The sequence below is a fragment of the Diuraphis noxia genome, unplaced genomic scaffold (genome assembly GCF_037042655.1).
Source record: "Diuraphis noxia isolate RWA-SAM2 unplaced genomic scaffold, SU_Dnox_SAM2 contig0004, whole genome shotgun sequence".
Classification (NCBI taxonomy): Eukaryota; Metazoa; Arthropoda; class Insecta; order Hemiptera; family Aphididae; genus Diuraphis; species Diuraphis noxia.
Genome location: NW_028301714.1, coordinates 14,147,493 through 14,162,952, shown reverse-complemented (window position 1 = coordinate 14,162,952; position 15,460 = coordinate 14,147,493). Strand labels below are relative to the sequence as shown.

The 15,460-nt window shown below is 36.3% G+C and overlaps 2 protein-coding genes across 2 annotated transcripts; both read left to right on the top strand.

Moving 5' to 3' along the window:
• The first annotated feature begins 389 nt into the window (after positions 1–389).
• On the top strand, positions 390–11,881 carry LOC107173651 (uncharacterized). Its single transcript, XM_015524268.2, has 3 exons — positions 390–864; positions 7,784–7,949; positions 10,431–11,881. Exons 1-3 carry the CDS (start codon positions 480–482, stop codon positions 10,978–10,980), a joined length of 1,101 nt encoding a protein of 366 aa, XP_015379754.1. The 5' UTR covers positions 390–479; the 3' UTR covers positions 10,981–11,881.
• Positions 11,882–12,708: 827 nt separating this feature from the next.
• On the top strand, positions 12,709–15,025 carry LOC107173631 (putative tRNA (uracil-O(2)-)-methyltransferase). Its single transcript, XM_015524234.2, has 4 exons — positions 12,709–13,264; positions 13,344–13,657; positions 13,733–13,957; positions 14,045–15,025. Exons 1-4 carry the CDS (start codon positions 12,913–12,915, stop codon positions 14,822–14,824), a joined length of 1,671 nt encoding a protein of 556 aa, XP_015379720.1. The 5' UTR covers positions 12,709–12,912; the 3' UTR covers positions 14,825–15,025.
• The last annotated feature ends 435 nt before the right edge of the window (positions 15,026–15,460 follow it).

The following is a 15,460-nucleotide window of genomic DNA, read 5'->3' as shown; positions in this document are numbered from 1 at the left end:
GGGCGAGCGGGCGGCCGGCGTGTATCGACATTACTCACGCACACATATATATAATAACGCTGGCGTACAAAATAATATTACACGTACGCAACGTGCAGAGTAATATTATTATTATTGTTATTATTATTATGTACAGTCGGGTGACGGCGGCGGCAGTGTCCAAGGGCAAGCGTCTCGTCTGCTGCTGCTGCGGCTGGTTCGCTCGTCGCGGAGTGCACGCACGCACTCGCACACGCACGCCACGACGACCCGCCGGCGGCACGCACGCACCGCAGCAACATGGCGGCCGACCGACCGAAACGCCGCCGCTCCCCCCCGAAACCTGCTATCCACCCACCTACCCGAGCGGCGTTCGCGTGCAGCTGCCTGCCTATGCCGCCGCCGCCGCTAACCGAACGCGCTCCGTGACGCCGTGACGGCGCAGCGGCGGCAGCCCTTCGTCGCGGTCGCCGCGCCGCCACGGCCACCAGTTGTCATCCATGCCGTCGCCAGCGAGCACGCCGAGTGCGCAACGACGAAAACGCCGCCGCCGTGACCATTATCCGCTTCACCAACAACCATACTACAATCCTTATCCCGGCGCCGTCATATCGCTACCGGCAGACACCACTACCACTTCGTTGTCACCTGTGGCCCTAGCCACCGCCGCCGCCGTAGCTTCGAACGCCGCCACCACGGCATCGTCCACGGCGTCCGTTGTGGCCGCCGCAATGGCGATCGCTAACGAGACCAACATCGATCTGATTATGATCAACAAGATCAAGCAGCACCAAGTGCTTTACGACACGGACGAGGACCAGTACAAGTACATCGACAAGAGGGACAAGGCGTGGAAGGAAGTGGCAGACGAACTTGGCATGCCGGGTAAATTGATAAATATAAAAATATTTTGTCCCATCGTTTTGTATGATAGATCATAGTGTAGAGATTTAATTATTATTTCGATTGTATGCAATTATATTTATTTTAACTGAAGCGCGTTGTGCGAATTTTTGTGTTTACCCGCTGTTTCAACCCCGCAAAGATTATATTATAATTATTAGTGCGAGGATTTCGTGTTTTTGCCGTTCGCCGTTCGGCCGGAGAAATATGCGCGTTTGCGATCCGCGTCGACAACGGTGGTGGGAGAAACACATGTTGCAGGGGTTGTTTTGTAAGAGAATTAATAATAATAATAATAACAGTAATAGCAATGTACCCCCACCATGACGCACCGGTCGTCGCGTCGCCCTCGTCCACCAGTGCAACAACAATAATATTTAAGAGCGACGCGAGCGAAACACGGACGGGATTTTCGGTGCGCGTCTCCTTTGTTCGGCGTGTATGCGTGTGCAAACGACGACGGCGCGTCGTCCGCCGTCGTTGGAGCGGTACGTGCGAGCGACCGAACATGCGGTGTTGAGCGGTACTCGTTGTCTGGTAGGAGGAGGGTGGGGAGAAGAAATACCACAACAAAACCGGATGGGCCGAGCGGTTTGATGACCGCCGCACATGTATTTATTTATTACGCCCGCACGACGGCTGCGGTGGCGGACCGGCGCGCTCGCTCGCCAGCAGTGTCGCCAATCTCTTGACGCGCGGCGCTCGGCGTATACGGTGTGCGCAGGCAGCGGTGGCGTCGCTGGCAGTGGCGACGGCCGTCGGCGAAGGGTGAAAACTCCACCGGTTGCCGCATCGACTGTTCGGCGGCGGCGGCGATACGCGTCGGCAACGTCGTTTCTGTGCCGGAACACCGCCGCCTCACTCGGTACTCGCGGTGCTCTGGCTACGGACCGCCCGTCGCCTATACCTACATTTCTCAGGCCGCCGTCGTAGTGTTCTGGTTCTGCAGGTCGTGCCGTACCCTCCCAGCCGAATTGTTGTTCGGAAACCCCTTCGCGTCCCTCCGCCCGACACCTCTGGCCGCCCAATTATTCGTCCGGACTAGCCGACGGAGAATTGGCTTCGTGAACACGGTTTACCATTAGAACAGTTACCGATATTTGGTGTTATTGTTTTCACCAGTAACCGGACAGCGGCTTAGAACGACTTAATGATATTTTTACTATGACGTGACACGTCCATTATGATCGTACACGCTGGTGGTTTCAATGCTAACGGACGAATTAATAGTCGTGATGATACTAATATGACAAAAACAAACGATTTAATATGTCTACGAAGCTATTTCAATATTATTAACGACGTGTTCTTTCTTTAGATTCATCTTATCGCGTTTATCTAAACGGAGAGTTGTGGAAGGTCGTGAAATAATAATAAAAAAATAATAATAATGATAAATGTAAAGATACGTATGAGAAAATATTAATCGTTTCGTTTGTATAAATGCGGGTGAAAAAAAAACGATTGCCTCTGCTTTGCAACTGTGTTCTCAGTTAGGTATTACTGCATTTGAAAAAAAAAACACGAATAAAACTATAATTATTACAATATTATAACTAAATGTCTGAACAGGTATAAATTTATATATATATATATATGTATGAAAAATATATAAATTATGTAAATAGTTAATTTATTTTACTTAACTGCTGGTACTAAAACAAAAAATTGAATTAATCACTGTCGACTATTCAGATTTCAAAGGAGTTTATTATAGCCTATATGTGTTTAATAATATAGTAGTACGAGTGTGATGAACACATGAAAAACTATAAAACGTTTGAATAAACTTGGAGAGAATATTAAAGATTTACATTTATTATATTGATTATGCATTTACGACCGGTTAATAAATATCAATCTTTACATTTTTAATGCATAAATTACATCTGTAATTAACCACTTTGATGTTAGTGTTATTAACTTAAAATATAAATTTAACTTAAATATATTATATCATTTATATCGTACACCGTTAAATTATATTAATATACAATCGAGATTTAGGAGCGAGAATTTGCGTGAACGTCGAAAAATAATGATTTTATGTGAAGATCGTTAACAAATCATTAGATATTATTATGATATTGTGTTAGGTACGTCGTACGTCCGATAATAATATTATATTTTCGTCAAGTTTGATTTTATAATTCTAATAATAAATGCAAAAATTGCTGCATACGTTACAGAAAAAGGAAATATTGTTGAATTGCGCGTTCAGGTCGAGGCATTCTGATGAATTTCGTAAATAATATTTACATAATACACAATGTAAATTCCACACAAATATATCGGTAGGTAGAATATAATGTAGCATAATTACCCAATGACATGACATGTCACGTGTATACGCAAAACAAATTAATCGGCGATATCTTATTTACTATTTACTAAATTTTGTGTGTAACATTAATCAACGAATTAAGACCATCGCAAATAACCGTCACAGTTTAATTTAATTTGATTTCCGTAATGCCATTGTAATCATCTAAGTTTGCCTAAATATCTTTATGATGTCGGAGACTCCAATAACTATATTATAATAATTAATAATATAAAGAATATTGTGATATTGTGTCCCCTACTGCAGATCGAAAAGTCCGGTGTTGGCGCGAGTGCCCATCGAGTATCACACATCTCATTAGCAAAAAGTTAATAGAACATTTTAAGTTTAATTTATACAATTTCGAATTTTAAACTTTTGACCTGTGTGTAGATATTTTACTTTTGTAATGTGTGTTGATAAGTACTTTTACATTTTTTCAAATATTCAAATATTTGCGATTATCCACTGATTTGCGTTAAAATATGTTTCTAATGTGCACACGTACTGACAGACGGCGATAATATAATACTTATGGCGGTACTTATGAAATAGGTAGTAAACAAATATTTACCCTACGTCATCCACTCTTCGTTGTATATGCGTGGACAAAAAAAAAAAAAAATGTTTCATGACAATATTCTTCATCGTTTCCCGTCGGTATTTTTACTAAAAGAAAAAAATGTTGATCAGGTTTTTGTATGGCGTATGACACGTATGTTTATGTACTTATATTACTTATAGGCTTAATTTCTAAAATATTCAAATCATTTCTCACGTTCTAGATAGGGTGGAAGGTTCAATGCAATCTGTAATCTGTTAAGGTAACAATATCTTCGCGGATTTCGTGATTATCGTACTTATTCGAATTGATATTTTTTATTCTTTATTTACATTTAAGATTAGTTTGAAATAAGAAAATGTTTATTATATCGGATCCGTCTATTTGAGGGAAAAAATTAGAGAAATTTTTAGTTAGGTACCTAATATGAGAAGTATAGTAATATAACTGGTAGAATGGTAAAAAATCTAAATCAAATAATTTCAACGGCCATAAACTACATTACAGAAAAAATATCACTCCACTTAGAATGTTAAGCTTTTAATCATATTGTTTTTATTTGAAATAGGAAAACTATTTATAATGGGCTCTGATTTTTGAATAACGCCAGAAATATACATTTTAAAATATTCAACAATTTGTGATCATTAATTAAGCGTTTATTACAACGAATGATATTAGAATTTAAAATGTGGATGTCCACTGCGATTTGTATATAATTTTCATCTTATTAAATAATAAATGATTAAAATCTGACTAATTTTTATGGTAAGTTTTCTTTTACCATAAATTAACACATCGAATCCGACGCCCTAACTAAATTATTAGCTCAATTATTAGATAGGATGGTACCGTGTGAGCGGGGGAAAAAATAAATAGGTAACTGCACTTCGCATGAACTTTTTTGATGTAACAATATGTTTGTAATTGTAATGTATATTAATATATTATACACTGCGCAATGTGTTGGAGAGGTTTCTATTTTCGAAAATGCATTCTACGGAACGGAATTTTAGGTGGTATATATATTTTTTTTTGCAATATTGAAACGAAACATAACGACCGGTCGTGTTAAATCTTATATAACAGTACGGTCACTTAAACAGATTACGGAGTCGTTACGGATTTGGTGGAGTTTCTTCGAGAACTTATATAGATGCAATTCGCGTACATTTTATTGGTAGGTTCCTATACTGTAAAATTTGGACGACCTTGCATAATTATATACTCGGTATGCCTGTTGTCTATATACTTAGTTTTTTTTTATGGATTACTATTTACTATAGAGATTGTTATGGCTGTATATTGTTTGTCTATACTTTATAGTAATGGTGTACTTCAGAAGGAGCGCGGGTCGCGGAGAATATTCATTATTGTACGATATCATTTGCATAATATGTAAACTACCGTAATACCGTTTATTTTATTTTGTCTATTACCATTTACTTTTATACGACCTACGACAATATTTATCAAGTGTGATTGACGCGTATACATGTATAATCATATGCGTGCGCAGGGGGGTATAGGGGTGCCTAGGCATATCGGAAATTTTGTGATTGGGATCATAGGTTTCAGGTTTCTGGGAATAAGGATCGTGTTTTTAACTGATGTTACTAGAATAAAACGTTGTAAATTATGTGGTTGTAAAATATTAATCTTATTTCGTGATAAGAAATAGTAAAACGTATACATTTTAATTTTGCACGGAATAACTTGTTATGACAACAAAAGTATGAATAATAAATAATACTAAATGCAATTATTTTAGATAAGAGAGTGTTTTATTTAATTCACTTATTGACTTATTTATAATGTTATACAATTGAATAAAGGAAATCCCTACAACTTAATTGTTCTGAGGTTTTACCCTAAAGATTGCATGCACAAAAGCGCATATAAAGTCAAACTTATTATTAGCTACTATCGTATCTAAATAGAAAAATAATTATTTGGAAACAATATATCGTTAATAGAGCCTTATTTTAATTTTCAAATATTTCGGCTGATAGTATTTTAGACGAAATTATTTCAGCTATTATTAGGATAATTATTAATATTGTAATTTATATTTTGAATTTTCTATTAGTAAAGATATGATTATGTCTCACTATCCTTTTTGGAGTGTCCGTGGTCCGTCGATGTGTTAGTCCTAATTCATTGATATTAATGGCAAGTCATGGAAAACACAGTTTAAAGTTTAAGAAAAAAACGTTAACAATAATTGAACTCATGAATAATAGTTGAAAACGAATGATGATTAAGGGGATTGGAAGCGGTGATTTTCTGTCTTTGTCTAACACACGTGGAACATACAATACGCCTGATAAAAATTAAAGTACTTCTAGTTGCTTGATTTAAAATATGTAAAGATTTTTAAGTAGGTAGGATACAAGTTTACTTTGCATCGGTCTAAGCATATTTTTAATATATTTAATAAAAAAAATTGACAATTTTATAAAATTTTAAATATTTATTCTTATCAAAATATTGCTACAATCGAAAAAGTGCTTCTACCGATTTAAAGTAAACTTGTATAGTACAACAATTAACACATCTTTACATATTTTAAATCGAACAACTAGAAGTACCTTAATTTTTGTTAAGCGTATTGTATGTTCCACGTGTGTTAGACAAAGACAGAAAATCACCGCTTCCAATCCCCTTAACAACTATAATTGTGTTTGTCTGCATCAAAACAGTTTATGTGGCTTGGTGAGGCGCGGTCGTACGCTCAATCTGGGGAAACGCACTGAGCGTACGTACTGGCCGCAGTTGCTAGCAACCGGATGGGTGACCACGCGGGATTTTTAGCAACATATCATCCTTGCCACACTTACACAAACTCGTGTTACAACCTTACTCACTTAAAAACCTACAAACAAATACACAAAAATAACCCCTACTGTACCACCCACACCCAATGGCTTATGTTGCCGTGGGTTCCCCTTACAATAAAAACATACAGTTTATACTAGTCACAATAAATTTATATATAGGCACCGTCATCATAGGCGTGCGCAGAGTTTCAAGTCAGGGGCAGCGAATATTTGTACCGGCCCATACATGGGTATTAAGTTAACATTTTTAAGCTCAAAATCAAAATTTAACTTTTGACCTTTAAATAAAAATATTTTAAACGATAATCATTGGTTAATCATAGATTGTTTTTGCTCAACACCGGTATACCAAATCAAAATTAAAAATACATCAAATATCAATAACACATTATTCTTTATTATTATGTTATGTAATTATTATATAGTAATAGTTCGGCCCATACAAATATATTCAAACCGTCCAGGAGCAGCAAGAGCACACCTTGCTGCCCCTGTGCGCACGCCTATGACCGTCATACAGAGATATTCATGATTCATCAGGAGTTTAAAATGCTATTTTGTTACTACATTTTACTGAGATATTCCCATAGTAAAATTAAATATGGCATGTGAAACTTTTTTCATTAATAAACGAACTAATGAATATTCTAAATTCATAATGCCATTGATTTTATATTATAATATAATATTTCATATTATAAAATCATTACGGCTCTTGTCAAAATGTACACATAGGCAAAATAACCTTAGTAAGGGAGTGCATAAATATTTCTAGTGTAATATTTGTTGTACAAAATACCGTCTGCTCAAATATGTCGGCTACAACACTGGGTCAAAATATTGTAGGCTTAGTTATGTATATATTTATATATTATACCCCCCGCACAGCTACTATACTTATAAAAGAAATTAAATGCTCTAGAAAGTCACGCTCCGGGGTTGACCGCATCCGTCGCGACTCGCGAGTCTTGAATTTTCAGGCTTTTATTTGTTCACAGTATAAGTCTATTGCGTAAAATTATGTACATTTTAATATTTGGTTGATTTAAAAAAACTATCATAATAAAATTGTGGCATTGGTGTTTAACTTTTTTATGATCTGCAGTGATACCTATATATAAATACTAATGCTGTGTGTGTACAACATCGTTATTAAATATTATATTCTGTCCACAGTTAACGATGTCAAATTGCGCTGGAAACGTTTACGTGATAATTTTCGAGTGTCCATCAAACGCACCAAAGGTTTGAATCTCAAACCCGGCCTACCGTTCGTCGAGGGCAAGCCTTGGAAGTATCAAAAAGAGATGGAATTTCTCTTACCCTTTATGCAAATCGGAGGGTGAGTTATTAATTATTTGTATAATATTTAACGCGTAGATACAGGGCACCAAATTCTGTTATATCTGAATCTGAAGTGCAGGGACCCCCCGGATACCTGGCTATTTTGAAATTTTGATAAGAATACTTATTAAATAATTTTTTAATATAGGTATATAAGGATTTAGTGTAAACATCGTATAAGGGATATTCGTATCGCACGTAATGAGTTTATTTTATTGGAAGTTTTGCGTTGGATCCGCAAAAAAATTTAGTTGTAGGGCTCCTATAAGTTTGATATTTGCGTGTCCCGCGCAGATAATAACTAGGTACATAATTATATGCGTACCGCAGTTTAACTTTGACTTGAGCGGCTCGAATGGCTCGATGCCTGACTGTAATGAATACAATAATATCCATTTATAACCTTGCGGCAAAGCGGCACCTGTGGATAGTTTAAAATAGAAGGAAAAACGATAACTACCGAAGCTGTAGAAGTTTATTGTTTGTAGACCATTGAATACGTGAGAAAACAAAATAGCGGGCGCCGACTTATAATCTTACAAACAATATAATGTCTCGGTCTGTGACTTTGAGGAGCGTCCTGTTCCCCTACCCCTCCCGTATAAGCCATAAGGGGTGCACAACAAGAGACATACATAGTAAGAATAGTATATGCTGTAAAGGTGGCTGTTACACAACTCACAACTGACGTACGTTTACTTGTAAATTGTAAATTGTAATTTACATAGAACGCGATACTGATACTCACTATGATAAAATATCAAAACATCTGAAAAAGACAACCAGTCAATCAAAAATGCGTTCGTTTTTAATATTAGTCAATAGCCATATAGTTACACGTCATAATTAAATAATAATATTTTGTTTTATGAGTTTTTTTCTTCGTCGTCGCAACATACTGCATACGTAATGTACGACCGCGTTTGGTACACGAAATGTTTAGATATCGGACTGTTTTGTTAGACATATATTATAAACATTTATGGTTAAATTTATTGTACCCATAAAATAGCAGATAGTTTTTATTATATTCGGTTAAAAATGACACTCGTGGAATTTGTGTCAATACGGATTATTCAAATGTTCGAGACGGCTTTTTTTTTTGTTCTGGTCTTGTTAGTTGGCGAGTGACTGAGAACCTCTGAGTGCCACACATGATCTCGCTAACACAAATTTCAACTCGAGCACGTATCTATAAATATCGATTGCTGTGATCAACCGAGGATCAGCTGCTTCGACGATTGTTTACTGTACGTATATCGTCGGGTTTAAAAAATTGCACACATAGCAGCCAATTCGCACTTTGAGAAGATAAATATGTTATATACGAATCTATCTCGATTCGTTTTGCTGGTTGTATCGCATTAATGTATAAAACTGGTTGAAAATTTGTTCAATTGCTTCGTCGACAAAAATATAATATGAATTAATGTTTGTTTTGGTTGCCTGTTGCCTGTTGGTCTCGGGACGTATAACTAATAAAAGTCAATCGCATTAATTAAAGAATTTGGCGTATACGGAAAAAAAAGGTTATAATTACCAGAATATGATTCATACTACCAGAATTTTTGGTTGCACCCGTGACAACAATATGGTTAGTTCATATTACAATAAATCTTTGGTAAACTGTATTCGGTTACTATTACCAAACGAGTTGTTAAAATAACAATACAGTATTATGCAGCGATTACTTATATGGTTGTCTCCACAAATAATCTCTGTTGTAGATATAATTAGCAGTTTGGTTGAAACAAAGATACATCTACAGAGAAAGTCTTTATAAGAATTTCGTTAATTTTTTGCCACATATTTTCTCGGAAATATACAAATTATTTTTTATATAAATAAATAAAACACATCAAACAAGGTATTAAAATATGTTTCTGAGTGTCTGTTATCGCGCTGCCAAAATAATTAGAGTCGCGCCTACAGACGCGCGCTCTAAGGAATCACACTTTTTATTATTCTTTCGTTCATATGTATTACTATTAACTGCAGTATGGATAACGGATTGATTTTTCATTTAATTTTTTACAGGCTTGACTAAATTCATTAATAATGTGATAAAAATTTAAATTATTCTGTGAGGTCTATTTTAATACGACAATACCTTAATTTATCAATGATGTCTGCTAGTCTTTCATCGGTTAAAAAAGTCACCCTTTCCACCATATAAGTTACCTTCTAATTATTAGTCTCTGATTATTTTTATTGCGGATAGATATACTTGGCCAATTCCGCTTTCTGATGAGGGATAATACACAACATAACTCAATAAAAATAGTAAATTTGCTATCAAAAGTGGTCGTAAAAAAATAATTCGACGGCTGGTGCGTAGTAATAAACTGTGTAAGCAATTGTGGCGCGTGTATACCCGTTGAACGTGGGTTTTGACTCCTTAAATTTAATGTATACGTAAATGGCGGTGGTGGCGTTGCATGTGTGTATGACCGATTACTTATTTTTCCCCTTGTTACAGGTATTCTCTGAAGAAAATGCTGAACTTGGAACACTCGCCCACCCAGGACTACGCGGGCGTGTACGACGACAGCAAGACGGACGGGTCGTCCAGCCCGTACAACAACATGTCGTACGACTACGACGAGATGCCCGAGCCCCGGGTGGAAATGAAAGAGATGGCGGGCAACTACTCGAACGACGAGGGGGGCGTGGACGACGAGCTGCTGTACCCGGACGTGGAGATCCTGAGCAACGGCAAGCACGAACCCCTGCACCGGGTGGCGAAGCGCGTCAAGCGGTCTGCGGAAGCCGCTGCCGCGGCGGCCGCCAAGGAGGCCGACTCGTCCGCCCAGCTCAAGCTCAACCAACACCACATGAACCACTATTACCATATACAACAGCAACAGCACAGCCACGCCAAGGTGCACCCCGTCGACCTGTTCTTCTACAGCATGGCCGAGACGACCAAGGGCTTGCCCCAGGCGTACCAGGCGGAAATCAAACGCCGCGTGCTCGAGATCGTGATCAAGGCCGAAGAAGAGATGAACAAAAATAAAAACTACGAATGAATGTGGTACAATCGACAGTCGACAGTATCCCCCTCGCTCTCTTACTCTCTCCTCTCTCTATGAATAAGCCTTTTCGCTTTTGTACCACTCTCTTTTTTATACTTTATGTATTATGATATTATTAGCGTTTTTGAAGTCATTAACTCGGAATTTTTTGGTTGAGATGTTGACCGTTTATCGTTCTCATATTTATTTTAAGATCAAATCGCTAAATTTATTATTATTATTATTATATGATTATTATTTTGTTTTGTGAATTCCAATTAACGTTCCAACAATGAATTCCAACATTACGTGTTGCAGTTATCGAACGGTCGTTATACGATGTCCTGAAACGTCCAATGCCAATTATTATTATTACACATCACCTTAGAATTAAGAGATTATTATTTATATTATTATTTTTAGACTCGTGGAGATAAATGACGGGTATATATTATATTTTTTATACTTAATAACGTGAATGCTGGGAAGCACTCTAAAAGAAAGTTTTTGTAATATAAACATTCCGAATTTCGCCACCAAACTGGCTTTGTGATAATAATAATGTGTTAAATATTTAGTACCTATGACCATATTACAAAAGTTATGCATTCCATTGTAGTGTACTTAATAATTATACAGTGTATTTCAATATTATTAGTGTAAGTCTGAATACTTCATACCTATTAAGCTCATGTAAAGATAATTATATATATTTTTGCTCAAACATTCTTTGCCTATACAGAGAATGTATGTACCAATGTTTAGTGTACAAAATTTACATGTTATGCATAGATTTAATAAGTAAGAACACTATTTATACCATGACAGACTTATTATAATTGTTTTTTATTAATGTATTAATTTGTCAGAAATTACAATCATTGTAAATAATAATAAAAAAAAAAAACAATTAATACGAGAGTGAGTATTTGTTTCCTTTCTCACCCTTGTGTGTTTGTAATGATTTCAAGTATTTTATAAAAGATAGAATTCTATATGTCTTAAGACATAAAAAACCTGAAATAAATATATTTGGGTTTAAAATTTAAATACTTATTTAGTTGTTTAAAGAGCCATTTTAATTACAAAATTACTTTTGGAAAACCACACAACTTGGCTGATTTGAAGATATTTAGATCTAAAACCTTAAATAATGTTAAATTTATTAATGTACACTTAGATGAACTAATGACTTTTAAAAAACAAGACAATCTATGATAAATGTACGTTAAATGTCATATAATTTATTATTTAAATTTGATAATTGCTAACTATTTTGTTGAATAAAAAATGCACCATCCATTTCTCCTCTCCCTTGTTTTGATAAATCAGATCTCGCAAGAATATTTCCTCTTTCTCTCGCCTCCGTTTCGGACACACCTTACTACCTTCGCACTCATTTAAGCTCGGCCTAAATGATTCCCCCCTCTGCTGTCTGCACCTGCCATTGATACGAGTATACGACAACAAAATACGTGGATACGCAGTAAAATATAAAATAAATTCTAATCCAAGTGCATTGGTGCAGTCTTAATTCGTGATTTGGCCAGCCGGCAACTTTCCTGGTAACCCGGTTGGCCAATCTGCCGTTGTTTACATTATTTCGGAAGGCGAAAACCATTTTGAAGATATATTTTATTACAGCACGTGGTTTTTATTTAAAACATTTGCCTCCACACTTTCCCGGTGATAAGCAATATCACCACGGCTAAACATTGTCGTGATTATCATTAAATTATTGTTGTTATCAAAACGTGGTCGCATTCAAGTTTCGAAATCGAATGTTTTTTTTTTGCTGCAATCCTATGACGGTAAATCCTGTCGACTTAAACGGCGGTTGTCGGACTCGTGCAGTCGTGCTTCCAGCGAATTGATGCCAGGAGATAGCTGCCTCTCGTTTATCAACTATTTTCAGAGCTTGGGCGGATTCTGTCCCATAGTGCCGTCATGACGACTGCGACGTGGTCGTGGACGACTCTGAAGCGACTGCAGTCCACCGACTTGAACGCCGAGAAGTTTTGGAGCGCTGCGACCGTGTGGAACGCAAAACCACACCTTTTGATCAAGCACTTGATGGGCTCCGAACGGCTCGTGTCTGAATCGTTGGCCGGCGAGTACGGTGACGTGTTGGCCTCAGTGGCAGCTACAGATCTACCGGCGGACGCCTGGGTAGGTGACCCCACGGAAACCTTTCGGCGGCTGGGCATGACTGGTGGTGAGGATATCCAAGCGGAAGTCTGGAAGCTGTTCACCAAGAAGCCCGTCGACTGGAACGATTATTTTCGGCTCAGCGTCTTCGGTAAGAGTTTATCAATACTTAAAAAAAGTTTAAACTTGAAGATATGGTATGATATTATACTACCTATGGTGTTTTATAGACAGGCCGAATAATACCGCTGTGTTCTACGACTGTACGCCAAAGAAGAACGGCGACCATATCAAATATGCCTATGGCGTTAATATTGTGGATGACTGGTTGGAACTACAGCTCGCCATGCCATCAAATCAAACTATGGACGACAAGAAGACACTGCACTGGATGACTGATGTTTTTTTTCCAAAATTTTTCAACTGGGCCATCAATGATAAAGGGTCTAAGCCCACAATTTCGTCATTGTCACACGTTTGTGTTCAAATGTACTGTCATTTGTATAGTCGGTTGAAGGAAAAATATGCCAAGTCCCTAATGAATGTATGTTCAACAATTTCTGTTTGTTTATCATTTAAAAGTATCATAAACCTAATCAGGTAAATTTTGTTTTTTTAGGTTTGGACAGAAGTAACTGATCCTAAGAAGTATATACATAAAGATATTGCAACAGCAACATACCTGATGCTGTTGTGGGGTGACACCAAACCAAGTTTTGTTGATATGGGATGTGGTAACGGTTTACTTGTGCATGTGTTAAACAGCGAAGGATATAACGGAGTCGGATTGGACGTTAGATCTCGAAAAATGTGGGCTCAATATCCACAATCTACAGTTTTGAAGGTATTGTGGATATTACACGATTTTATATACTTTAAAATTTTAAATGTACTTAGACATAAATAGTTATTTTTTCATTGTTGTTTGTAGGTGACAAGTGTTGATCCTTCTTCGCCTGATTGTAAATTTCCACAAGCTGATTGGATCATAGGCAATCATTCAGATGAACTGTCACCCTGGGTACCAGTAATCGCCATGCGTAGCAATTACAATTGTAAATTTTTTCTCCTTCCATGTTGTCCTTTTGAATTTAATGGTTCTCGCTACCAACGAGTAGATTCATCTCTTAGTCAATATCATGATTATCTGAAATACTTGGAAAAAACTAGTTCTAATGTATTAAAGTTCAACATTAAAACAGACCGTCTAAGAATACCTTCAACTAAACGGACATGCATTATTGGTTGGTCAAAAAATTATTTGCCACAGGAATTTGATCAAGTTGTACAGGATGTCGAAAAGTTTGTAAATTCTAAATTCAATGAAAATGTTCAATTTGTGCCCAGGCCGTCTGAAGAGAGGGTTAGAAATTGCACCAAATTAGATAAAGACTTGTTGCGTAGTGTGGTCGATACTGTAGCTGATGTATTGATAAAAAGTTCAGGTGGATGGAAGTGCCGCGTCACTCTAGGGGAATTAGCAAAACAAATTGGCGAAGAGAGGCTGAAAAAGTTAAAGAAAGAATGTGGTGGTTTACAAACATTGTTAAAAAATCACAGGTATATTTTTATGGTTGAGAAAGGAAGTGTTGGATTTAGAAAACCAGTAAAAGACTGTGGCAAAGTTTGGAAGAAACATAAGTGTTGGTTTTATCATAACTACCCAGATAAGTGTCCGTTAAATGAAGATGAGTGCTGTAATATACATTAATCAACAAATAATTGTTATGTTATATTATAAGTTTATTATTACAAGTTTTTGTTTGAGTCAAGTTTAAACTTCGACACAAAATTAACTACCTATATTTTTTTTGAATGTAGGATGTAGGAACTTAACCTCGTTTATATCTATTTTGTTGTCCTCTTACAATTACTTATTAACTAAAATGGAATAAAATTTATAATGAAAATATTCAACACTTAAATCAGATAATTAAAAAATTAAATCATAATTGTTAAAAGATATATAAAACAAAATTAATTTTATAAACCATAAGAAAAATATTTTTATTGTATTACATGTTTATATTTAATGGGAACACCTCTGGATATATATTGATGCGTTTATACAAAAGGTTCTTCTTCAAAATAAATTAATGATTTTCAAAAAAAAATTTCACATATTTTTATTACTTAGAAAATCTCAGGGAATGATTATTTGTTATAAATGGTGTATACAATTATTTTTTATACATATATGTTAAGTTTAGTAAAAAAAATACTGAAATGAAATAAATTATTTTTATATTATTTTATGAAATATAAAAATATGTTTTTTAACAGCTGTGTTATAATACTGTCAATACTGAACTGTCAAATTACATTGTCTGTATATTTACTCATTACA

Excerpts from the sequence above, each read along its gene's own strand:
- LOC107173651 (XM_015524268.2), top strand. The coding sequence starts at position 480 with ATGCCGTCGCCAGCGAGCACGCCGAGTGCGCAACGACGAAAACGCCGC. Across the intron at positions 865-7,783 it reads AGACGAACTTGGCATGCCGG|TTAACGATGTCAAATTGCGC; the intron begins GTAAATTGATAA and ends TTCTGTCCACAG. Across the intron at positions 7,950-10,430 it reads CCCTTTATGCAAATCGGAGG|GTATTCTCTGAAGAAAATGC; the intron begins GTGAGTTATTAA and ends CCCTTGTTACAG.
- LOC107173631 (XM_015524234.2), top strand. The coding sequence starts at position 12,913 with ATGACGACTGCGACGTGGTCGTGGACGACTCTGAAGCGACTGCAGTCC. Across the intron at positions 13,658-13,732 it reads ATGCCAAGTCCCTAATGAAT|GTTTGGACAGAAGTAACTGA; the intron begins GTATGTTCAACA and ends TTGTTTTTTTAG. Across the intron at positions 13,958-14,044 it reads CACAATCTACAGTTTTGAAG|GTGACAAGTGTTGATCCTTC; the intron begins GTATTGTGGATA and ends TGTTGTTTGTAG.